Source organism: Physella acuta, unplaced genomic scaffold, assembly GCF_028476545.2.
Source record: "Physella acuta isolate Inbredline_101_S28 unplaced genomic scaffold, ASM2847654v3 ptg000750l, whole genome shotgun sequence".
In the NCBI taxonomy this organism is placed as follows: domain Eukaryota; kingdom Metazoa; phylum Mollusca; class Gastropoda; family Physidae; genus Physella; species Physella acuta.
In genome coordinates this window covers 126,876-152,500 of record NW_026732268.1, presented here as the reverse complement: position 1 = coordinate 152,500, position 25,625 = coordinate 126,876, and the positions used below count along the sequence as shown (strand labels likewise).

The 25,625-nt window shown below is 35.5% G+C and overlaps 1 protein-coding gene and 1 non-coding gene across 2 annotated transcripts in view; one reads left to right on the top strand and one right to left on the bottom strand.

Annotated features, from left to right (window-relative positions):
* Nucleotides 1–25,091, bottom strand: part of LOC131950295 (uncharacterized) — a 28,709-nt gene extending 3,618 nt beyond the window's left edge. The window contains exons 1-9 of the mRNA XM_059312401.1: nucleotides 24,205–25,091; nucleotides 23,153–23,319; nucleotides 22,709–23,008; nucleotides 22,194–22,614; nucleotides 16,187–16,303; nucleotides 8,914–9,115; nucleotides 4,568–4,724; nucleotides 4,141–4,229; nucleotides 2,944–3,112 (exon numbers count right to left, since the gene is read on the bottom strand). Coding sequence (XP_059168384.1) covers nucleotides 2,944–3,112; nucleotides 4,141–4,229; nucleotides 4,568–4,724; nucleotides 8,914–9,115; nucleotides 16,187–16,303; nucleotides 22,194–22,614; nucleotides 22,709–23,008; nucleotides 23,153–23,303 — 1,606 coding nt within the window. The 5' untranslated portion in view covers nucleotides 23,304–23,319; nucleotides 24,205–25,091. The remainder of the gene's footprint in view (nucleotides 1–2,943; nucleotides 3,113–4,140; nucleotides 4,230–4,567; nucleotides 4,725–8,913; nucleotides 9,116–16,186; nucleotides 16,304–22,193; nucleotides 22,615–22,708; nucleotides 23,009–23,152; nucleotides 23,320–24,204) is intronic.
* On the top strand, nucleotides 11,271–11,342 carry Trnah-gug (transfer RNA histidin (anticodon GUG)). Its single transcript has one exon. It is a non-coding gene; the product is annotated as a tRNA-His (tRNA).
* Nucleotides 25,092–25,625: the final 534 nt, after the last annotated feature.

Genomic DNA, 25,625 nt, shown 5'->3' with positions numbered 1-25,625 from the left:
GACGCATAACGTCAACAACACAAAATATGTTCGGACAATGCCTACTGAGGAGAGGCCGACCAGAGAATAGCCTACGGCAAAATACGCCTAAATTTCTTTTATAATTAACTTTTCTACCGCGTATTTAACTAATTACGTAACAAAAGTTGAGATTGTTGTGTTAATTATCTTAGAGTATTTTTACTTACAATTGTTATAAATCATAGTGCTTTTAACGTCTATAAATAATTTATGCTATCAAAAAATACAACCCATAACAATAAACATACAAAATGTTACAATTCTTAACAAATTTTAATTAATAAAAATATTTCTAAAAAGATTTGTGTGACTTTTTTTCTGTGACTTTATTTCTGTGACTTTTTTTCCGATAAAATTTTTCCACTGTGACTTTTTTTCTGTTTTTTTTCCTGTGCTAGGCAGCCATCTTGTTTCTAAATAAAACAATCGCCTGTCTTAGTTTGTTTACTTTATTTGCATATACTCTTCTATTTGTTGTTTTAAAATTATACTTAGATCTAGTTTGTTTATTTGAATATACTCTTCTATTTGTTGTTTTAAAATTATACTTAGTTTGTTTACTTTATTTGAATATACTCTTCTATTTGTTGTTTTAAAATTATACTTTGTTTACTTTATTTGAATATATATACTCTTCTATTTGTTGTTTTAAAATTATACTTAGTTTGCTTACTTTATTTGAATATACTCTTCTATTTGTTGTTTTAAAATTATACTTAGTTTGTTTACTTTATTTGCATATACTCTTCTATTTGTTGTTTTAAAATTATACTTAGTTTGTTTACTTTATTTGAATATACTCTTCTATTTGTTGTTTTAAAATTATACTTAGTTTGTTTACTTTATTTGAATATACTCTTCTATTTATTGTTTTAAAATTATACTTAGTTTGTTTACTTTATTTGAATATACTCTTCTATTTATTGTTTTAAAATTATACTTAGTTTGTTTACTTTACTTAAATATACTCTTCTATTTGTTGTTTTAAAATTATACTTAGTTTGTTTACTTTATTTGAATATACTCTTCTATTTGTTGTTTTAAAATTATACTTAGTTTGTTTACTTTATTTGAATATACTCTTCTATTTATTGTTTTAAAATTATACTTAGTTTGTTTACTTTATTTGAATATACTCTTCTATTTATTGTTTTAAAATTATACTTAGTTTATTTACTTTATTTGAATATACTCTTCTATTTGTTGTTTTAAAATTATACAACAACATTTAGGTCAATATTTGAAACTTGGCTACGAAATGTACTGTTGATTGTCATTGGAACACTATTAAACATTGGTAAGCTTTATAGTAAGCTGAAACAATGCTTCAAGGACAAGTCAGTCAGTGTGGTGAAGAATGTACTAAGTCCCTCCCCTTCACCCCCCACATCACCTTCTCGCCATTTAACCAACGACCAGTTTATATTATTTATAATCTTGTTACATCATGCTGTGATAGGCTTGGACGCGTTCATCAGACTATACATCGGACTGTAAACGACACATGTGTTAATATGTGTATGCCCTTCGGTCCATGTAGCAACTAATGTAAATACTAGATGGGATAGCTGATAAGCATTCATTGTACGGAAACATAGTGCTTGACCCTATCTACACGGATGTGTTATTCACGGTTGAATGGACATTGGTAATCTATGTCTCATTGGATCTTCACTCACTGTCCAGCTGTGGGGAGATGGGGGGGGGGGGGGGGCGTGTCTAGCCTCAAGCGTTGTACCCAGGATTGTGTAGTAGGCTATTATTAAAAGGCAATAAACTTGTATAAGCTACAATTTAAGTAGAGAAAGACATTGATTTGAAGTGAGAAGACCGGCTAACAAACAAAACTTGATCTGGTTTGAAGATAGCTGTTCTGAGAATAACTCGATGGATAGGATGTGTAATATTTAATAGTCATTAATTCATTACCTGTTGTATACATATTTTTGCTTACATTAAAAACTTACACCATAAATCAACGCGTATATTATTAGTCAAATGGTTCTTCCACACATAAGAGGTTTTTTTTTCTGTAAGATGAAACGCATTGTGCTTTTTTTTCGCCCTTCTTTTCACGTTTTCTCAACTTTCAAATCTCTAAGGCTTTGGAACTCTTTGTCATACAAGACTGAAACATTCCACGTGCATTCAGCATGATACCATCTACAAAACTACGTTTGTACATTAAGTTTAGTACAATACTTAAAGAAATATTGATATTTATGTAGTACCACCTATAATTATAATTTTTGTATGTAAATGTAAATTAAAATTTGTATTCAAAATTGAGTACGAGCTATTGCAATGAATAAACGTAGAAATGTATAGTTTGGTTTGAGAAATCTAAATTTTTCATCAGGTCTTAAAAATCTCTTACGGACACAAAGTTATACAGGTTTGAAAAGGTGTTAGTTTTCACACCTTTTCGTGGTTTCCATGGCAACCATTACTGCTATTGGTGGCTATATATTATTTTTGTCAATAGGTTAAAAACATATGAATTTATTAAACACCCAGAAATGTGTTAAATAAAATAAAAATTTCATCCATATAGTCTATCCTTAAAGTTTAATGTTCTAGCTTCAAGTGAAATGTTCTACCATCAACAGGAATGTTCTACCATCAATAGGAATGTTCTACCATCAATAGGAATGTTCTACCATCAATAGGAATGTTCTACCATCAATAGGAATATTCTACCATCAATAGGAATGTTCTACCATCAATAGGAATGTTCTACCATCAATAGGAATGTTCTACCATCAAGTGATACCAGCCAAAAACAGTTCTCAAACTATTTCTACAGACACGATGAAACATTAACAAACAAAAACAGTTCTCAAACTATTTGTATAGACGTGATGAAACATTAACAAACAAAAACAGTTCTCAAACTATTTGTATAGAATGATGAAACATTACCAGATAAAAATAGTTCTGTAACAATTTCTACTGCTAGCTCTTGAATATTGCTATCTATGTCAAACATCTTGAGTTGTAAAAGATTGCAAAGATCTTGTAGATGTCCAGTAGTCAAATGATTGCTGTGTGTTACAAGTGACACATAGGACTTGAGAAGGATTGTCAGCTGCTACAAATAAAATAGAAATCAATTAGCCGCTTCATTACAAGATGGATAGAAATCAATTAGCTGCTTCATTACAAGATGGAATAGTTTGTCTCAATGGGAGCTGTTTTAATAAAATGGTGCCATTTTTCATTATATAAAGGGCAAGATGTTTTAATGATATACTGAGATGCAACAATGTGATTTTCAAACTTAAATGTTGAAATGTTCTAACTCATTAAGGCCAGAATTATTTGTTTCCACATAATTTTTTTCAGTACCAATGACTTATTACCGATTTATGTAAAACCACACATTAAAAGTATTGATTAATTATGATTAAATTAAATGCCCTACACACTAATATAAATTTTTAGTTAAAGGAAGTTAAATGCTTAGTTTTAAGGAAGATAAAATAAATAGTAGCTTTCTCTGGAAAAAAAACACTCTACTGTTAGGAAATTTAATTATAAGAATTATTTTTTAATGTGTTCTTATTCATAGGAAATGAAATTATGTCCATTTGATTAACTACTTTAATCTTCTTTACTTTGATTTTGGCATAAACTATACATGGCAGATGAATGGTATCTGCAGTGTTAAAAAATGCTTTTTGCTAGGGGTTTACAAAACATTTTGATAGAATACAAAATCAGCCTAATGGAAAAACTACAAGAAATAAATAACTCTAAAAACTTGGATTTGGCAAAGCAATGAATTAAATAGAGAAAAATCATAGCAGAAGTTGGGAGCTTCGTTACAGTAGACTATGCTGGGAGGGTTGCTACAGCCTTAAAGAGTTAATTGAATGTTCAAAGTAAAATTGACAAATAGGATTGCTACAGCCTTAAAGAGTTAATTGAATGTTCAAAGTAAAATTGACAAATAGGATTGCTACAGCCTTAAAGAGTTAATTGAATGTTCAAAGTAAAATTGACAAATAGGATTGCTACAGCCTTAAAGAGTTAATTGAATGTTCAAAGTAAAATTGACAAATAGGATTGCTACAGCCTTAAAGAGTTAATTGAATGTTCAAAGTAAAATTGACATACAGGGCAAACAAGACCTGGCATGTTTAAGCAGGCTTGAAGATATTGAAGATAGACATGTAGTTGATGTAGACTCTCTTCATCTCCAGGTCCTAGGGAGAAATGTCAAGCAATTTAGTGACACAGTCAAGTTAAAAAATTAAACTAATGACCAACTAGTAATGACTAACTAGTAATGACCAACTAGTAATGACCAACTAGTAATGACCAACTAGTAATGACCAACAATTAATGAACAACTACTAATGACTAGCTAGTAATGACTAACTTATAACTAGTAATGTTTCTAAGAACTGGATAACACAATTATTCTATAATATCAACAGTAATTAGTATCATAAAAGTACTTATGGTTGCACAACTTGTTAGTTACCAGTAACTTAATAGCATTCTTTAGTGTATGACTTCAAGTGACTTCAGTCATCTGTACCTTTCTTGTGTTTCTTGAAGAGCTGGACTAAATAAGTCAGACAGTGATCAGAAGACACAAGTCCGTTACAGAGCAGAGACTGTTTGAGCAAGGGCGGACAATCAAGTGTTTTCAGCTTCAAGTACTCAACACAGGCTGCATTGGTAGTGCCTTTCACCTGGAATTAAACAAACTTCATACTATTAGAGTACTTTAACAAACTTCATACCATTAGAGTACTTTAACAAACTTCATACCATTAGAGTACTTTAACAAACTTCATACCATTAGAGTACTTTAACAAACTTCATACCATTAGAGTACTTTAACAAACTTCATACCATTAGAGTACTTTAACAAACTTCATACCATTAGAGTACTTTAACAAACTTCATACCATTAGAGTACTTTAACAAACTTCATACCATTAGAGTACTTTAACAAACTTCATACCATTAGAGTACTTTAACAAACTTCATACCATTAGAGTACTTTAACAAACTTCATACCATTAGAGTACTTTAACAAACTTCATACCATTAGAGTACTTTAACAAACTTCATACCATTAGAGTACTTTAACAAACTTCATACCATTAGAGTACTTTAACAAACTTCATACCATTAGAGTACTTTAACAAACTTCATACCATTAGAGTACTTTAACAAACTTCATACCATTAGAGTACTTTAACAAACTTCATACCATTAGAGTACTTTAACAAACTTCATACCATTAGAGTACTTTAACAAACTTCATACCATTAGAGTACTTTAACAAACTTCATACCATTAGAGTACTTTAACAAACTTCATACCATTAGAGTACTTTAACAAACTTCATACCATTAGAGTACTTTAACAAACTTCATACCATTAGAGTACTTTAACAAACTTCATACCATTAGAGTACTTTAACAAACTTCATACCATTAGAGTACTTTAACAAACTTCATACCATTAGAGTACTTTAACAAACTTCATACCATTAGAGTACTTTAACAAACTTCATACCATTAGAGTACTTTAACAAACTTCATACCATTAGAGTACTTTAACAAACTTCATACCATTAGAGTACTTTAACAAACTTCATACCATTAGAGTACTTTAACAAACTTCATACTATTAGAGTACTTTAACAAACTTCATACCATTAGAGTACTTTAACAAACTTCATACCATTAGAGTACTTTAACAAACTTCATACCATTAGAGTACTTTAACACACTTCATACCATTAGAGTACTTTAACAAACTTCATACCATTAGAGTACTTTAACAAACTTCATACCATTAGAGTACTTTAACAAACTTCATACCATTAGAGTACTTTAACAAACTTCATACCATTAGAGTACTTTAACAAACTTCATACCATTAGAGTACTTTAACAAACTTCATACCATTAGAGTACTTTAACAAACTTCATACCATTAGAGTACTTTAACAAACTTCATACTATTAGAGTACTTTAACAAACTTCATACCATTAGAGTACTTTAACAAACTTCATACCATTAGAGTACTTTAACAAACTTCATACCATTAGAGTACTTTAACAAACTTCATACCATTAGAGTACTTTAACAAACTTCATACCATTAGAGTACTTTAACAAACTTCATACCATTAGAGTACTTTAACAAACTTCATACCATTAGAGTACTTTAACAAACTTCATACCATTAGAGTACTTTAACAAACTTCATACCATTTGAGTACTTTAACAAATTTCATATCATTAGAGTACTTAAACAAACTTCATATAATTAAAGTAGTTTATACAAAACTAAAAGTGACAAACACTTTTTATGTTACTAATACTGTGTCAAGAAAACTACTGCTTTTTAAATTAGGGATATCATGTGGACTACAGTAGATTATCATCATGTGGACTAGAGTACTTTGATTACCATCATGTGGACTAGAGTACTTTGATTACCATCATGTGGACTAGAGTACTTTGATTACCATCATGTGGACTAGAGTACTTTGATTACCATCATGTGGACTACAGTACTTTGATTACCACCATGTGGACTACAGTACTTTGATTACCATCATGTGGACTACAGTACTTTGATTACCATCATGTGGACTACAGTACTTTGATTACCATCATGTGGACTAGAGTACTTTGATTACCATCATATGGACTAGAGTACTTTGATTACCATCATGTGGACTACAGTACTTTGATTACCATCATGTGGACTACAGTACTTTGATTACCATCATGTGGACTACAGTACTTTGATTACCATCATGTGGACTACAGTACTTTGATTACCATCATGTGGACTAGAGTACTTTGATTACCATCATGTGGACTACAGTACTTTGTTTACCATCATGTGGACTACAGTACTTTGATTACCATCATGTGGACTAGAGTACTTTGATTACCATCATATGGACTAGAGTACTTTGATTACCATCATGTGGACTACAGTACTTTGATTACCATCATGTGGACTACAGTACTTTGATTACCATCATGTGGACTACAGTACTTTGATTACCATCATGTGGACTAGAGTACTTTGATTACAACATGTGGACTAGAGTACTTTGATTACCATCATGTGGACTAGAGTACTTTGATTACCATCATGTGGACTAGAGTACTTTGATTACCATCATGTGGACTAGAGTACTTTGATTACCATCATGTGGACTAGAGTACTTTGATTACCATCATGTGGACTAGAGTACTTTGATTACCATCATGTGGACTAGAGTACTTTGATTACCATCATGTGGACTAGAGTACTTTGTTTACCATCATGTGGACTACAGTACTTTGTTTACCATCATGTGGACTACAGTACTTTGATTACCATCATGTGGACTAGAGTACTTTGATTACCATCATGTGGACTAGAGTACTTTGATTACCATCATGTGGACTAGAGTACTTTGATTACCATCATGTGGACTAGAGTACTTTGATTACCATCATGTGGACTAGAGTACTTTGATTACCATCATGTGGACTAGAGTACTTTGATTACCATCATGTGGACTAGAGTACTTTGTTTACCATCATGTGGACTAGAGTACTTTGTTTACCATCATGTGGACTAGAGTACTTTGATTACCATCATGTAGACTAGAGTACTTTGATTACCATCATGTGGACTACAGTACTTTGATTACCATCATGTGGACTAGAGTACTTTGATTACCATCATGTGGACTAGAGTACTTTGATTACCATCATGTGGACTAGAGTACTTTGATTACCATCATGTGGACTAGAGTACTTTGATTACCATCATGTGGACTACAGTACTTTGATTACCATCATGTGGACTAGAGTACTTTGATTACCATCATGTGGACTAGAGTACTTTGATTACCATCATGTGGACTAGAGTACTTTGATTACCATCATGTGGACTAGAGTACTTTGAATACCATCATGTGGACTAGAGTACTTTGATTACCATCATGTGGACTACAGTACTTTGATTACCATCATGTGGACTAGAGTACTTTGATTACCATCATGTGGACTAGAGTACTTTGATTACCATCATGTGGACTAGAGTACTTTGATTACCATCATGTGGACTAGAGTACTTTCATTACCATCATGTGGACTAGAGTACTTTGTTTACCATCATGTGGACTACAGTACTTTGATTACCATCATGTAGACTACAGTACTTTGATTACCATCATGTGGACTAGAGTACTTTGATTACCATCATGTGGACTAGAGTACTTTGATTACCATCATGGGGACTAGAGTACTTTGATTACCATCATGTGGACTAGAGTACTTTGATTACCATCATGTGGACTACAGTACTTTGATTACCATCATGTGGACTACAGTACTTTGATTACCATCATGTGGACTACAGTACTTTGATTACCATCATGTGGACTAGAGTACTTTGTTTACCATCATGTGGACTACAGTACTTTGATTACCATCATGTAGACTAGAGTACTTTGATTACCATCATGTGGTCTACAGTACTTTGATTACCATCATGTGGACTAGAGTACTTTGATTACCATCATGTGGACTAGAGTACTTTGATTACCATCATGTGGACTAGAGTACTTTGATTACCATCATGTGGACTACAGTACTTTGATTACCATCATGTGGACTAGAGTACTTTGATTACCATCATGTGGACTAGAGTACTTTGATTACCATCATGTGGACTAGAGTACTTTGATTACCATCATGTGGACTAGAGTACTTTGATTACCATCATGTGGACTACAGTACTTTGATTACCATCATGTGGACTAGAGTACTTTGATTACCATCATGTGGACTAGAGTACTTTGAATACTATTATTATTTGCTACCAACTAAGGGACAATAAAACTGGCACATACCTGCACTGAGTTCAGCAAATTATCAATGCCAAGCTTTAGCAGAGTTGATATCTGATCTCTTTTATTGGATCTAAAAATAGATTGCGTCCTTGCCAAAACTAAAGGACAGTTTTGAACAATTGCTAAAGGTGCTGTGTCCAGTAAACAAAATAAAGGAAGAAGTGAAAGCTCCCAGATAAAGTCAGCAGCTTCACAACTACATCTGTGGCAAAAACAAACAAAAGTCAGCAGCTTCACAACTACATCTGTGGCAAAAACAAAAGTCAGCAGCTTCACAACTACATCTGTGGCAAAAAAAAAAGTCAGCAGCTTTACAACTAAATCTGTGGCAAAAACAAAAGTCAGCAGCTTCACAACTACATCTGTGGCAAAAACAAAAGTCAGCAGCTTCACAACTACATCTGTGGCAAAAACAAAAGTCAGCAGCTTCACAACTACATCTGTGGCAAAAAAAACAAAAGTCAGCAGCTTCACAACTACATCTGTGGCAAAAACAAAAGTCAGCAGCTTCACAACTACATCTGTGGCAAAAACAAAAGTCAGCAGCTTCACAACTACATCTGTGGCAAAAACAAAAGTCAGCAGCTTCACAACTACATCTGTGGCAAAAACAAAAGTCAGCAGCTTCACAACTACATCTGTGGCAAAAACAAAAGTCAGCAGCTTCACAACTACATCTGTGGCAAAAAAAACAAAAGTCAGCAGCTTCACAACTACATCTGTGGCAAAAACAAAAGTCAGCAGCTTCACAACTACATCTGTGGCAAAAACAAAAGTCAGCAGCTTCACAACTACATCTGTGGCAAAAACAAAAGTCAGCAGCTTCACAACTACATCTGTGGCAAAAAAAAAAAATAAAGTCAGCAGCTTCACAACTACATCTGTCGCAAAAACAAAAGTCAGCAGCTTCACAACTACATCTGTGGCAAAAACAAAAGTCAGCAGCTTCACAACTACATCTGTGGAAAAAAAAAAAAAAAAGTCAGCAGCTTCACAACTACATTGTGGCAAAAAAAAAAAAAAAAAAGTCAGCAGCTTCACAACTACATCTGTGGCAAAAACAAAAGTCAGCAGCTTCACAACTACATCTGTGGCAAAAACAAAAGTCAGCAGCTTCACAACTACATCTGTGGCAAAAACAAAAGTCAGCAGCTTCACAACTACATCTGTGGCAAAAACAAAAGTCAGCAGCTTCACAACTACATCTGTGGCAAAAAACAAAAAAAAAAGTCAGCAGCTTCACAACTACATCTGTGGCAAAAAAATAAACATTCATGATGGTGACTGGTCTGACCACTCCCCTCTCTACTACTCCAAATAGCTGAACCCCATCCACACCATGTCACCTGACCACCTCCCGCCCCTTTGTCCACCTAATACACCAAATACAATGACCCCTCCGTTATATGTACAGATGATCATAGCAGAGGTGTTTCATGTTTGGAGGAGCTGCGAGTTGAGAAAAAGGTGCCATTTTAAGGGTAGTGGCGCCTTTTTTGGAGAATAATTAAATAAAATTTAAAGCAAGTATTACTAGCTGCATGTCATTGCTTTGCTAGGGTGTAAAATACATTCAAAAAGAATTTGAAGAACATAAAAGAAAAACAACAAAAACAATGTTATCACAACAAAGCAACACAAAATACAACACAAAATATACACACAACACAACTTATCACACAAAGCAACACAAAATACAACACAAAATATACACACAACACAAATTATCACACAAAATATACACATAACACAAACAAAAACACTGCAAGAAACGCAGCATAACTTGTTTTGTAATCCTTTTTTAAAAATTATTTGATATAATGGAACATTAAAAAGATTTAAGACAAGCAAACTACAGTAGGGGAAACAATTACTCTCTTAACCCTTTATCTACTGACAGTATTTAAAAGTACCACTTTAATTAAGCGCCTGTATTATTTTTAATTTAAGACGAATTTTTTAAATTATTGATGTGATTAGTACTATCACATCCCCTGAGTCACCGTTAAGTGGAGGGATCAATGTTTTTTGAAAATTTCTAGTGCGGCGCCATTTTTAACACGTTTTTCTTAACTCAGCTTTGCGTTTATTTGTTTGTTTGTGGGTTTGTTGTTAAAATTGACATCGAAAATTAGCACACTTCTGATTGCTCTAGAGATCTGAAATTTGGAATGCAGGCTATTTTCGCCTAACAATTTCAGATGCAATCATAAAAACTAGCAATTAGAGACCTAAATTAGCTTAATTAAATTACGCCCCAAGGACCATAAAATCGAGGACATGATTTCTAAACATACCGACAAGACTGGAGGCCTATTGACACAGTTACTTCGGCCCCAATCGATGTGAGCGCGCTGGCCGTGATCGTATAGTGGTTAGTACTTCGCGTTGTGGCCGCGACAACCCAGGTTCGAATCCTGGTCACGGCATGTAGGCTTAATTAAATTACGCCCTTTCTCTGTTTAAAGCGTATCGGTCGCTCAAGATTTTTAGTCCGTGTATTTATAAACACTTAGTCAAGTCATACTTAATCAAGTCATTAGATAAAGTAGAAAATAAACTATATAAAAAACTTTTTAAAAAACACGTTTTTCATGTGTAGCAACGGACTAAAAAGGAGAAAATAAAAAAATTAAAAAAAACTTTTTTTAAAAAACCACGTTTTTCTTGTGGACTAAAAAGTAGAAAATAAATTTTTCTTTTGTGCTTCCTCGAGTTGTGCAGGTTCTTGTGATGACTGTCAAAAAACGTGGGTCGGGCAGATGGGTCGGGAAATTTGATGGTGAACGTACCCACGTTTTTTGTCAGTCATCGCAAGAACCTGCACAGCTCGAGGAAGCACAAAAGAAAAATTTATTTTCTACTTTTTAGTCCACAAGAAAAACGTGTTTTTTTTTAAAGTCTTTTTTAAGTATTTTATTCAATCTCTTTCTGTATCGGTAGTTTACAATCATTGTGTACAAATCTCAAATGTGTTCCTGATTTCCCTTTGTTTTACCTTTTTCTTCAAGTTTTCAACCCCAAATATTTTTTATTGACATCTTCAAAAGCCAGGTAAATGTGTTTAACTTCTAGTTATACAATTTAAATCAAATTGTCTTTGTATTAGATCGACATATGCACAAGGACTTGTGAGTACCATCATTTCTTGGAAATGGCAGATTTTTGATGTGGAGTGACATAAATATTATTTTGATAATTAATTATCTAAATGTACTCAAAAAATGATATTCATACATTTATAAGAAGATTAGCATTGGTTTACCTATCAAATATTGTAATTAAATGCAGATTTCTAGTAGTAAAAGAGTAATAAGATTAAAGGTAGCAGTTACTGGCTAGTTTACTAGGTTAGTATACTTTATTTGTATGCCAAAGTCTAGTTCTAGTAGTAAGATTTGTTAGTTATATTTATTGCAAAAAACTGTTTTGCCTACAAGAACTTGCATGTACGTAATGTATACCTGTAGACTAGTAATAGTCCATACATCTGCATATAATATAGATCGTTTTGTAAATTTGAATCAGTAAACATAAAACAGTAAGCCACTATGGCTATCCTAAACACATTGAGCTCACTTCTTTTTATGAACTTTACACAGTAGTGTAAGCCATAACATTATAGTAGGCTACAATCATAATAGTCATTACTAGTAGTAGTGTACTGAATGACTAGGCTTTGTTTTTAAAATATATGTTTATGCGGCTCATTGTAATAGCTATTGGAAGCTTCCAGCAAAAGCAGATTCAGTCCGGCAACTGTTGCCACACCAGAAAGACGAGAGACAAGAATGTGTCACTAAGGAATAAGGGAGTAGGTCATGTCGGCACCTTTTGCTGTGTTTGGCACAATCAGAAGAACGTCTAAGATGTGTTCCATTAGAAAATCCAGTAAAAATCGTACTCAAAAAATACTTTTGTGCTATGTTTATGAGTGAAAATTACAAAAATGATTTTTATAATGATTGCCATGTTATTAGTTAATAAATTGTATTGTTTGTTCCTGTTTTGTAAATTTTTTATATTTTGGAAAAAATGTCCTCCATTTCTGATGGTAGTTATAAGTACCAATATGTTTTGGCCATGAATTTTGCTCCTGAATTAGCTAAGGTATGGGTTAGATCATTGTATGCTCCTGAATTAGCTAAGGTATGGGTTAGATCATTGTATGCTCCTGAATTAGCTAAGGTATGGGTTAGATCATTGTATGCTCCTGAATTAGCTAAGGTATGGGTTAGATCATTGTATGCTCCTGAATTAGCTAAGGTATGGGTTAGATCATTGTATGCTCCTGAATTAGCTAAGGTATGGGTTAGATCAGGGGTCTCCAAACTACGGCCCGCGGGCCGGATGCGGCCCGCGAGGTCCTCTTATCCGGCCCGCGGCGATATTTTTGTCCACGGAAAAAACGTTTGCTGGTGATGGCTGAGGAACTTTGCCCAGAAAAATCAGACATTTTTTTAATTAACTGGCCCCCGAACTGAAATTTGATTGTTAATGCGGCCCTCGGACTGAAAAGTTTGGAGACCCCTGGGTTAGATCATTGTATGCTCCTGAATTAGCTAAGGTATGGGTTAGATCATTGTAAGCTCCTGAATTAGCTACTGCTTTTTCTTTTCTTTGTAGATTATTGTTTAACATAATAATAATAAGGTATGGGTTAGATCATTGTATGCTCCTGAATTAGCTACTGCTTTTTCTTTTCTTTGTAGATTATTGTTTAACATAATAATAATAAGGTATGGGTTAGATCATTGTATGCTCCTGAATTAGCTGCTGCTTTTTCTTTTCTTTGTAGATTATTGTTTAACATAATAATAATAAGGTATGGGTTAGATCATTGTATGCTCACACACTTCATTACAGGTAATTGCAAAAGCAAGTTCCATAGAACATTGCCTGTTTTAAAAGCTATGATTCTGATTTTAAAAAAATAAAACAACTATTGTTATTCTATTTCTGAAGTTTGACTACTCATCTTTTGGATGCAGTTTTACTTTTATCCTCAATATTTTCAATGATTTTAACTAAATTTACCTGATGTATTTGACATCTGTACATTCTGACCGTCTTGATTCATTTTAACATTCTTGAAGTTGTGTGAGAATGTGTTTATTTTTCTGTATATTTATTCAGCTTCCCCCTCCCCTCCTATAAATTTGGGAATTGAGATAGATCCGTTGGGTGGTTGATGGTCCAGTAGGAATAACGCAAACAGCAGATGTACAGGCGTTGAAGTGGATTAACATTGTGAGGAAAAGACTTGCTAGACTAAGACGTTTACTTGTGATGAGTCATTTAAAATGAGATATTTAGACTACATAACACGAAAGTACTGTTAGGTGGGTCTATTTGCTTTTTTTTATTTTTTTTCGTGAAACTTTTCACAAAATTTTGTATTTAATTATTCTCTGAAAAAGGTGGCAACATCCTTACAATGGTTCTAGGGGGAGCGTTAGCTCCCCATGCTCCCGACCTGCTACTGGATGGTAGGGTCTAAATCATCCATGTATAGTGCTAGGATATTACTTACTCATCATATAGTGCTAGGATATTACTTACTCATCATATAGTGCTAGGATATTACTTACTCATCATATAGTGCTAGGATATTACTTACTCATCATATAGTGCTAGGATATTACTTACTCATCATATAGTGCTAGGATATTACTTACTCATCATATAGTGCTAGGATATTACTCACTCATCATATAGTGCTAGGATATATCTTACTCATCATATAGTGCTAGGATATTACTTACTCATCATATAGTGCTAGGATATTACTTACTCATCATATAGTGCTAGGATATTACTTACTCATCATATAGTGCTAGGATATTACTTACTCATCATATAGTGCTAGGATATAACTTACTCATCATATAGTGCTAGGATATAACTTACTCATCATATAGTGCTAGGATATTACTTACTCATCATATAGTGCTAGGATATTACTTACTCATCATATAGTGCTAGGATATTACTTACTCATCATATAGTGCTAGGATATTACTTACTCATCATATAGTGCTAGGATATTACTTACTCATCATATAGTGCTAGGATATTACTTACTCATCATATAGTGCTAGGATATTACTTACTCATCATATAGTGCTAGGATATTACTTACTCATCATATAGTGCTAGGATATTACTTACTCATCATATAGTGCTAGGATATTACTTACTCATCATATAGTGCTAGGATATTACTTACTCATCATATAGTGCTAGGATATTACTTACTCATCATATAGTGCTAGGATATTACTTACTCATCATATAGTGCTAGGATATTACTTACTCATCATATAGTGCTAGGATATAACTTACTCATCATATAGTGCTAGGATATTACTTACTCATCATATAGTGCTAGGATATTACTTACTCATCATATAGTGCTAGGATATTACTTACTCATCATATAGTGCTAGGATATTACTTACTCATCATATAGTGCTAGGATATTACTTACTCATCATATAGTGCTAGGATATTACTTACTCATCATATAGTGCTAGGATATTACTTACTCATCATATAGTGCTAGGATATTACTTACTCATCATATAGTGCTAGGATATTACTTACTCATCATATAGTGCTAGGATATTACTTACTCATCATATAGTGCTAGGATATTACTCACTCATCATATAGTGCTAGGATATATCTTACTCATCATATAGTGCTAGGATATTACTCACTCATCATATAGTGCTAGGATATTACTTACTCATCATATAGTGCTAGGATATTACTTACTCATCATATAGTGCTAGGATATTACTTACTCATCATATAGTGCTAGGATATAACTTACTCATCATATAGTGCTAGGATATAACTTACTCATCATATAGTGCTAGGATATTACTTACTCATCATATAGTGCTAGGATATTACTTACTCATCATATAGTGCTAGGATATTACTTACTCATCATATAGTGCTAGGATATTACTTACTCATCATATAGTGCTAGGATATTACTTACTCATCATATAGTGCTAGGATATTACTTACTCATCATATAGTGCTAGGATATTACTTACTCATCATATAGTGCTAGGATATTACTTACTCATCATATAGTGCTAGGATATTACTTACTCATCATATAGTGCTAGGATATTACTTACTCATCATATAGTGCTAGGATATTACTTACTCATCATATAGTGCTAGGATATTACTTACTCATCATATAGTGCTAGGATATTACTTACTCATCATATAGTGCTAGGATATTACTTACTCATCAAGTATCTTGCCAGCAAAAATGACAAGGTCAGAGACCAGGTTCTCCATCTGGGCTAAAGAGACAAGCGTTTCCTTCAGTAACCCCAGTCTTGGTGCTTTCATCAATTCTGACCTTGAGAAAATAATAGTAAGCTAATTAGCTCTATAAGAAGCAGGGGTTAGCTAATTAGCTCTAATCAGAAACAATAGTTAGCTAGTTAGCTCTAATCAGAAACAATTGCAAATTAGCTCTAATCAGAAACAATTGCAAATTAGCTCTAATCAGAAACAATAGCAAATTAGCTCTAATCAGAAACAATAGCAAATTAGCTCTAATCAGAAACAATAGCAAATTAGCTCTAATCAGAAACAATACTAGCATGGTTAGATGAGTTCGATGTGTACAATTGGGTGGCCGGAAAGAACCGCAACGGAAAAAAGCGCAACGGAAAAAAGCGCAAATCAAAAAGCGCAACGGAAATAAGCGCACACGGAAAAAAGCGCAAAGAGAAAAAAGCGCACACAGAAAAAAGCGCAAAGAGAAAAAAGCGCAAACGGAAAAAAGCGCAAAGAGAAAAAAGCGCACACAGAAAAAAGCGCAAACAGAAAAAAGCGCAAACGGAAAAAAGCGCAAAGAGAAAAAAGCGCACACGGAAAAAAGCGCAAAGAGAAAAAAGCGCAAAGAGATAAAAGCGCACACAGAAAAAAGCGCAAACAGAAAAAAGCGCAAACGGAAAAAAGCGCAAAGAGAAAAAAGCGCAAACGGAAAAAAGCGCAAACAGAAAAAAGCGCACACGGAAAAAAGCGCAAACGGAAAAAAGCGCAAACGGAAAAAAGCGCAAACAGAAAAAAGCGCAAACGGAAAAAAGCGCAAACAGAAAAAAGCGCACACAGAAAAAAGCGCAAACAGAAAAAAGCGCAAACGGAAAAAAGCGCAAATAGAAAAAAGCGCAAACGGAAAAAAGCGCAAACAGAAACAGAAAAATGCGCAACCAGAAAAAACACAACGAAAAATGTGCAAAAGAGAAATTTAGCACAAAGACCATATGGACTAGATACACATTTATACATGACTGTTAGGGCTGCTGTGAGAGTGTCGTATTTGATCACGTGATCTACTACCATTTAAAGCGTACCACTCACCCACACATCCATCCACCCACCCACACACCCATCCATCCACCCACCGACACATCCACTCACCCATCCACACATCCACCCACCCACCCACACACCCATCCATCCACCCACCCACACACCCATCCACCCACCCACACATCCATCCACCCACCGACACATCCACCCACCCATCCACACATCCACCCACCCACCCACACACCCATCCATCCACCCACCCACACATCCATCCACCCACCGACACATCCATCCACCCACACACCCATCCATCCACCCACCCACACATCCACCCACCCACTCACCCATCCATCCACCCACCCACACATCCATCCACCCACCGACACATCCATCCACCCACCCACACATCCATCCACCCACCCACACTGCATATAAGTATTCGCATAGATTTAGAGTAGCGTCCCTTTTGTTTACATGTTTTCATTACCCTTCAAACTAAAGTCTATTTTAGTTATATTGAGATTAAAGAATGTAAATAAATAGTATACACAATTCTGTAGAATAGGAACGATTGGGAGAGAAGTGACATTTAGCGCAGTAAATTTAGAGGTTAGGTAGGGTATAATAAATGGTGGGGTTAGGAAAGTTAAGGGGTCCATTCTCTAATAGGCAATCTTTGTCTCTTTCGTACTTTCGTGTTGGTTTATTGTCGAACCTGTCCTCGCCTCACATCACAACAGTTGGGTGACGCTTACCGTGTAATGTTAAAATAAATAGCATGTAATTGAGTTAGTTCGAAGTGAGTTTTCATACAAGCCCAACGCAATAATTAAGGTTGTCGCAAAATGTAACATATATGTAACATATGTCAATGATGTCAATGAATTTTCATTAAAAAAAAAGATGTCTAGTACAGTTTACGAAGCTTACGAACTTCGCCGATACTTTTTTGGTGGGTAGTTTGGTAAGTATGTAGGCGGGTAGGTGGGTAAGTGGGTAGGTGGGTAGTTAGGTAGGTAGGTAGGTAGGTAGGTGGGTAGGTAGGTGGGTAGTAGGTAGGTAGGTGCGTCATGATGTGAAAAAATATTAAATACAAAATTGTTATTTTGGTGCGAATGAATGTTGTTACGAGAGATATGACAAATGCATGTTTGATGACGCGGATGAAAGAGAGTGAAGTTTTGCCATAGGAACGGGTTGTTATAGTATGCAAGCTAGGTAGTTCGGACTAGGGAGAATGTGAAAGATACTTCGTGTAATGTCGATAGTTTTATGTTTATACGAGAATAGTAGTTGAATAATTATTGACCAAGAAAATAATAGGCATTGTGTAAAGTGATTATCGCCTGTATCGTGGTGATGGGAATGCAGATGGTAGTGGTACGCTTTAAATGGTAGTAGATCACGTGATCAAACACGACACTCTCACAGCAGCCCTAACAGTCATGTATAAATGTGTCATCTAGTCCATATGGTCTTTGTGCTAAATTTCTCTTTTGCACATTTTTCGTTGTGTTTTTTCTGGTTGCGCATTTTTCTGTTTCTGTTTGCGCTTTTTTCCGTTTGCGCTTTTTTCTGTGTGCGCTTTTTTCTGTTTGCGCTTTTTTCCGTTTGCGCTTTTTTCTGTTTGCGCTTTTTTCTGTGTGCGCTTTTTTCTGTTTGCGCTTTTTTCCGTTTGCGCTTTTTTCTGTTTGCGCTTTTTTCCGTGTGCGCTTTTTTCTGTTTGCGCTTTTTTCCGTTTGCGCTTTTTTCTCTTTGCGCTTTTTTCCGTTTGCGCTTTTTTCTGTTTGCGCTTTTTTCTGTGTGCGCTTTTTTCTCTTTGCGCTTTTTTCTGTTTGCGCTTTTTTCTCTTTGCGCTTTTTTCCATGTGCACTTTTTTCTCTTTGCGCTTTTTTCCGTTTGCGCTTTTTTCTGTTTGCGCTTTTTTCTGTGTGCGCTTTTTTCTCTTTGCGCTTTTTTCCGTTTGCGCTTTTTTCTCTTTGCGCTTTTTTCTGTGTGCGCTTTTTTCTCTTTGCGCTTTTTTCCGTGTGCGCTTATTTCCGTTGCGCTTTTTGATTTGCGCTTTTTTCCGTTGCGCTTTTTTCCGTTGCGGTTCTTTCTGGGAACCGTACAATTGCTCTGGCTTAGATGTGTACAATTGCTCTGGCTTAGATGTGTACAATTGCTCTGGCTTAGAATATGTGTACAACTGCTCTGGCTTAAATGTGTACAACTGCTCTGGCTTAAATGTGTACAACTGCTCTGGCTTAAATGAGTACAATTGCTCTGGCTTAGAATATGTGTACAATTGCTCTGGCTTAGATGTGTACAACTGCTCTGGCTTAGATGTGTACAATTGCTCTGGCTTAGATGTGTACAATTGCTCTGGCTTAGATTTGTACAACTGCTCTGGCTTAAATGTGTACAAGTCCTCTGGCTTAGATGTGTACAATTGCTCTGGCTTAGAATATGTGTACAATTGCTCTGGCTTAGATGTGTACAACTGCTCTGGCTTAGATGTGTACAATTGCTCTGGCTTAGAATATGTGTACAATTGCTCTGGCTTAGATGTGTACAACTGCTCTGGCTTAGATGTGTACAATTGCTCTGGCTTAGATGTGTACAATTGCTCTGGCTTAGATGTGTACAATTGCTCTGGCTTAGATGTGTACAACTGCTCTGGCTTAAATGTGTACAAGTCCTCTGGCTTAGATGTGTACAATTGCTCTGGCTTAGAATATGTGTACAATTGCTCTGGCTTAGATGTGTACAACTGCTCTGGCTTAGATGTGTACAACTGCTCTGGCTTAGATGTGTACAATTGCTCTGGCTTAGATGTGTACAACTGCTCTGGCTTAAATGTGTACAAGTCCTCTGGCTTAGATGTGTACAATTGCTCTGGCTTAGAATATGTGTACAATTGCTCTGGCTTAGAATATGTGTACAATTGCTCTGGCTTAAATGTGTACAATTGCTCTGGCTTAGATGTGTACAATTGCTCTGGCTTAGATGTGTACAATTGCTCTGGCTTAGATGTGTACAATTGCTCTGGCTTAGATGTGTACAATTGCTCTGGCTTAAATGTGTACAAGTCCTCTGGCTTAGATGTGTACAACTGCTCTGGCTTAGAATATGTGTACAATTGCTCTGGCTTAGAATATGTGTACAATTGCTCTGGCTTAGAATATGTGTACAATTGCTCTGGCTTAAATGTGTACAATTGCTCTGGCTTAGATGTGTACAATTGCTCTGGCTTAGAATATGTGTACAATTGCTCTGGCTTAGAATATGTGTACAATTGCTCTGGCTTAGAATATGTGTACAATTGCTCTGGCTTAGAATATGTGTACAATTGCTCTGGCTTAGATGTGTACAATTGCTCTGGCTTAGAATATGTGTACAATTGCTCTGGCTTAGATGTGTACAATTGCTCTGGCTTAGAATATGTGTACAATTGCTCTGGCTTAGATGTGTACAATTGCTCTGGCTTAGAATATGTGTACAATTGCTCTGGCTTAGATGTGTACAACTGCTCTGGCTTACATGTGTACAATTGCTCTGGCTTAGATGTGTACAATTGCTCTGGCTTAGATGTGTACAACTGCTCTGGCTTAAATGTGTACAAGTCCTCTGGCTTAGATGTGTACAATTGCTCTGGCTTAGAATATGTGTACAATTGCTCTGGCTTAGATGTGTACAACTGCTCTGGCTTAGATGTGTACAACTGCTCTGGCTTAGATGTGTACAATTGCTCTGGCTTAGATGTGTACAACTGCTCTGGCTTAAATGTGTACAAGTCCTCTGGCTTAGATGTGTACAATTGCTCTGGCTTAGAATATGTGTACAATTGCTCTGGCTTAGAATATGTGTACAATTGCTCTGGCTTAAATGTGTACAATTGCTCTGGCTTAGATGTGTACAATTGCTCTGGCTTAGATGTGTACAATTGCTCTGGCTTAGATGTGTACAATTGCTCTGGCTTAAATGTGTACAAGTCCTCTGGCTTAGATGTGTACAACTGCTCTGGCTTAGAATATGTGTACAATTGCTCTGGCTTAGAATATGTGTACAATTGCTCTGGCTTAGAATATGTGTACAATTGCTCTGGCTTAAATGTGTACAATTGCTCTGGCTTAGATGTGTACAATTGCTCTGGCTTAGATGTGTACAATTGCTCTGGCTTAGAATATGTGTACAATTGCTCTAGCTTAGAATATGTGTACAATTGCTCTGGCTTAGAATATGTGTACAACTGCTCTGGCTTAAATGTGTACAATTGCTCTGGCTTAGATGTGTACAATTGCTCTGGCTTAGAATATGTGTACAATTGCTCTGGCTTATAATATGTGTACAATTGCTCTGGCTTAGAATATGTGTACAATTGCTCTTGGCTTAGATGTGTACAATTGCTCTGGCTTAAATGTGTACAATTGCTCTGGCTTAGATGTGTACAATTGCTCTGGCTTAGATGTGTACAATTGCTCTGGCTTAGAATATGTGTACAATTGCTCTGGCTTAGAATATGTGTACAACTGCTCTGGCTTAAATGTGTACAATTGCTCTGGCTTAGATGTGTACAATTGCTCTGGCTTAGAATATGTGTACAATTGCTCTGGCTTAGAATATGTGTACAATTGCTCTGGCTTAGAATATGTGTACAATTGCTCTGGCTTAGATGTGTACAATTGCTCTGGCTTAGAATATGTGTACAATTGCTCTGGCTTAGATGTGTACAATTGCTCTGGCTTAGAATATGTGTACAATTGCTCTGGCTTAGATGTGAACAAGAGCTCTGGCTTAGTTTGTGTACATGTACTATTTTAAATTATTAATTTTGTATCTGTAAATATCATCTTCATGTTAGGATATGTATGACCCAATAACACATTAGTATCAAACAATCTTAACCCTAATGTAAATCTAACCCCTTCAGTAATAAAACAACTAACCCATAATGGCACAGCCTGAGGAGTACTTCTGCAGTAGAGGCCAAGAAATTTGTGCTGTCTTGAACATGTGGAGCCAGCACTTTCAGGCAAATATTGACTCTGTCAAAGAGATCTGTCGAGGAGAACGTTTGACAAAACTCTGGACATGCAGCTGCACATAGACTGAGAAGGTGGAAAAAGTTGTTGTAGACTGCCATTTCATACATATTTCTCTCAATCAACTGCTGACTCAATGTAGTGGTCAACTTGAGGATGAGGTCAATGATTTGCCGTTTCAATTTCTTCTTGACTTGGCTCCTGAGCGGAGTGGAAGTTTCTTGAAAACTGAGTTGAACCAGGGCAGTAAGATAATGTGCAGCTGATTTCCTTGTGTAGTTATGTGGACTGACCAATGCATAGGCAACTGATGCATCAGTGTCAACTGTAAGGGCGAAAAAAAATTGGCACACTAATTGAACAGGCTGATACACATTTTCTTAGAAGGAATCATTAAGTAGATTTAGATGATGACTTACAATCAACACTTTCCAAATGGGAAATGGCTGAGTTTGATTTTAAAAATTTGAGGTAAATGTTAAATGTTACATCTACTCTATGGCCTCTGTTGACCATCATGTAGTACAAGGGGCTTCTAATGACTTGAAATGCAATATCTCCAGCTACCCCTAGGTTGTGAGTAGATAGAATCATCTGGCTAGCCATTAGGGACACATTATTCATCACAAAATCAGGGTAGTCTATTAGATTCATCTCTTGATAAAAGCCTTGAAGAAACCCAACAAAATCCACTTCTTCAATCAGTAGCTTGTTAGGAGCTAAGGCAAAGAAAAGATTATTAAAATATACTATGGTAGATAGGTGTCACTTTTTGTACTAAATAAGTCATGGTGTCCTAATTACAAAATACTCAAATTCCTAGTAGTAAAATCAGTGTGCAAACACAGACAATAATACTTTACCTATAAATTTACAAAACAATTCCATCATTTTTTCTAAGACCCAACTCTCATGATTCAGTGCATTTTTCCACCGAACCAAAATCTTTTTCAATAAGGGGGGTAGGCGCAGCACTAGGCTCTGTTTCAAATCACTCGATATAATGTCAGCCATACCTAACCTTTAATACCTGCAATACAGTCATATAATATTACAACACAAAAAAACAGCTTATGTTACTAAGACTTTGTTTTACAGTGAAAGTAGTCCCACTGTGTTTTCTGTGGTAATATAGAAAACACAAACGCAAACCAAAATGCAAACAATAACTCAAAATAATGAAAATAGAAAATAAACGCAAACATAAACACAAACTTAAATGCAAACATAAACGCAAAGTGCTCACAGTCTAGCCCGGGTTGCCAAATTGCACCATGCTGGGGCGCAAGCGAAACCGCCGATTCACCTTAGTAAACGACTTTAGTAGCCCAACTTAATAGTCTTTTGTACTCACTTAAAGGAACGTAGGCGCCATAGCTAACACGGGAAGGCCCGGGGCGCCAAATAGCACCCTGTCGGGGTGCAGGAAGATGGCCGGATTCAATTAAGTTAAAGACTACAGTAACCTTTCTTATCCATAGTCTATTGAGACTATAGTAACCTTTCTTATCCTTAGTCTATTGCACTGTTTAAAACGTAATTATGCACCACTGCGCTCTCAGGATAGCCCAGAGCGCCAAATCGAACCCTGCAGGTGCACCAGGAGATGCTCCTGATTCACTTTATTGAATGACTGTAAGTATAATACCCCAAACTTATCCACAAACGGCAAAATAGAAGTAAACATAGAGGACATTTAGGAGCTGGCTTCTAAACTGTTATTGACCCCAGGGTCATGATTATTTGTAAAAGACATGATCAGTACAGGTATTAAAGTAACAATGCCCAACAAAAGTTTATGTTTAGATGTATAAATTCTTCGAAGTGACTACGCGTCTCGCAAAGCGTGGCCCCTCAGGAATAGACTACGCGTCTCGGAGGTTGGATTTGCCATCTTGTAATTGAAATCGCTTACTTTTTGCATAACTCTCACATCCGGTGTTTGAGTCAACAGTGTGCCAGCTGTAGACTAGTTCATAGACCCGGAGTTCCGAGTTCAAATCCGGGGTTAGCTCGGCTGGCACTAGTTTTTTTTTTTACATTTTTTTTTTTCATATTAAAAATATGATGTAGACTATGATTAGTTTTTTTTTTTTAAATAAAATTTTCAAACATCGTCACTGTCGTCATTGCTTGCTTGCCTTACGTTTACTATCCCGTGAGTGGAAAATCCCACCACAGCCCACAGTCGGCGAGGTCACTGTGAGCTCAGCAGACCTAAATGTTCATAGAATGAACACAAGTTCACGAGATTGCTGTCTTCACTTCTCTCTTCCTCACCCCTCAAGCAAATTGAAATATTTTTTTTAAGTTCACATAGTGTAAAAATAATATAGACTTAGATCTACTATCACGCATGCTAGATAGCTAGGCCTAAAGGTTAAAGGACAGTTTGATTTAGCTAGATCTAGATTGCTGCTAGATCTAGGACTATAATCTGACCCACTGATTGACACTACACTGTACTGTTTTTTTTACAAGTACTAGACTCTTAGGTGTTGAAATAATGTAAATACGCTTCAACTCGATCTAGATCTAGACTCTATGTCAACATTAAATTCTTACCACGAAAAACAAAATATCGGGCAGTCCTGATATGTTTTTTTTTAGATCGCGTGCCACCTAGGGTAAAGATTAAGCGTAACGCGGAGCGAACCCTGCAAAGGCGGCCTTGTGCACAAATGCGGCCTAAATTCTTCTCTGCATCCAAGAATCAAACCATGGATTCTATTAATCCCAAATAGCAAACCTTTTTTGAGAAAGGTTAATGAATGAGCATAAAGTGTTACTTAGACTATTGTAAATTTGTGTCAAGAGCCCATCAATGCTTACATGGATTTGGGGCTTTCAATCTGCTGCATGTCACATCATTGGCATAATAGACACACTAGCAATGTGGTTATTGGTGTTGTTTGATATGTTTAGGGAAAGTGTAAATCCTAAATTACATTCTCCATTCATCTGTAACTCCAGTGGTGCAGACAAGTCACTGGTTATTTTCTGGATAATCTCAACACCAATACAAACCAACCTCATTTGTACCATTTTATTTATTGAAGTTTAACAGATCTTAGGATGTTTTTATCCTAATACAATTAAAATTATGTGTCTTCTCACAATAATGGTAAAATTTAAATCAATAAAAATAAGCAAAAAGCTAAGTAAGTGGACTTACATTGCATGCATTTGTATTGACAATAAAAAAGAAAAATCCAGGGCAATTTTCAAAAAATTAGTAATGTATGAAAAAGTTACCTCATTGTCAAGGCTTTAATTATAGATCTAGATCTAAATACGGTAATCTATCGTTTAGGGTACGTAAAATCGCCCGCGGCT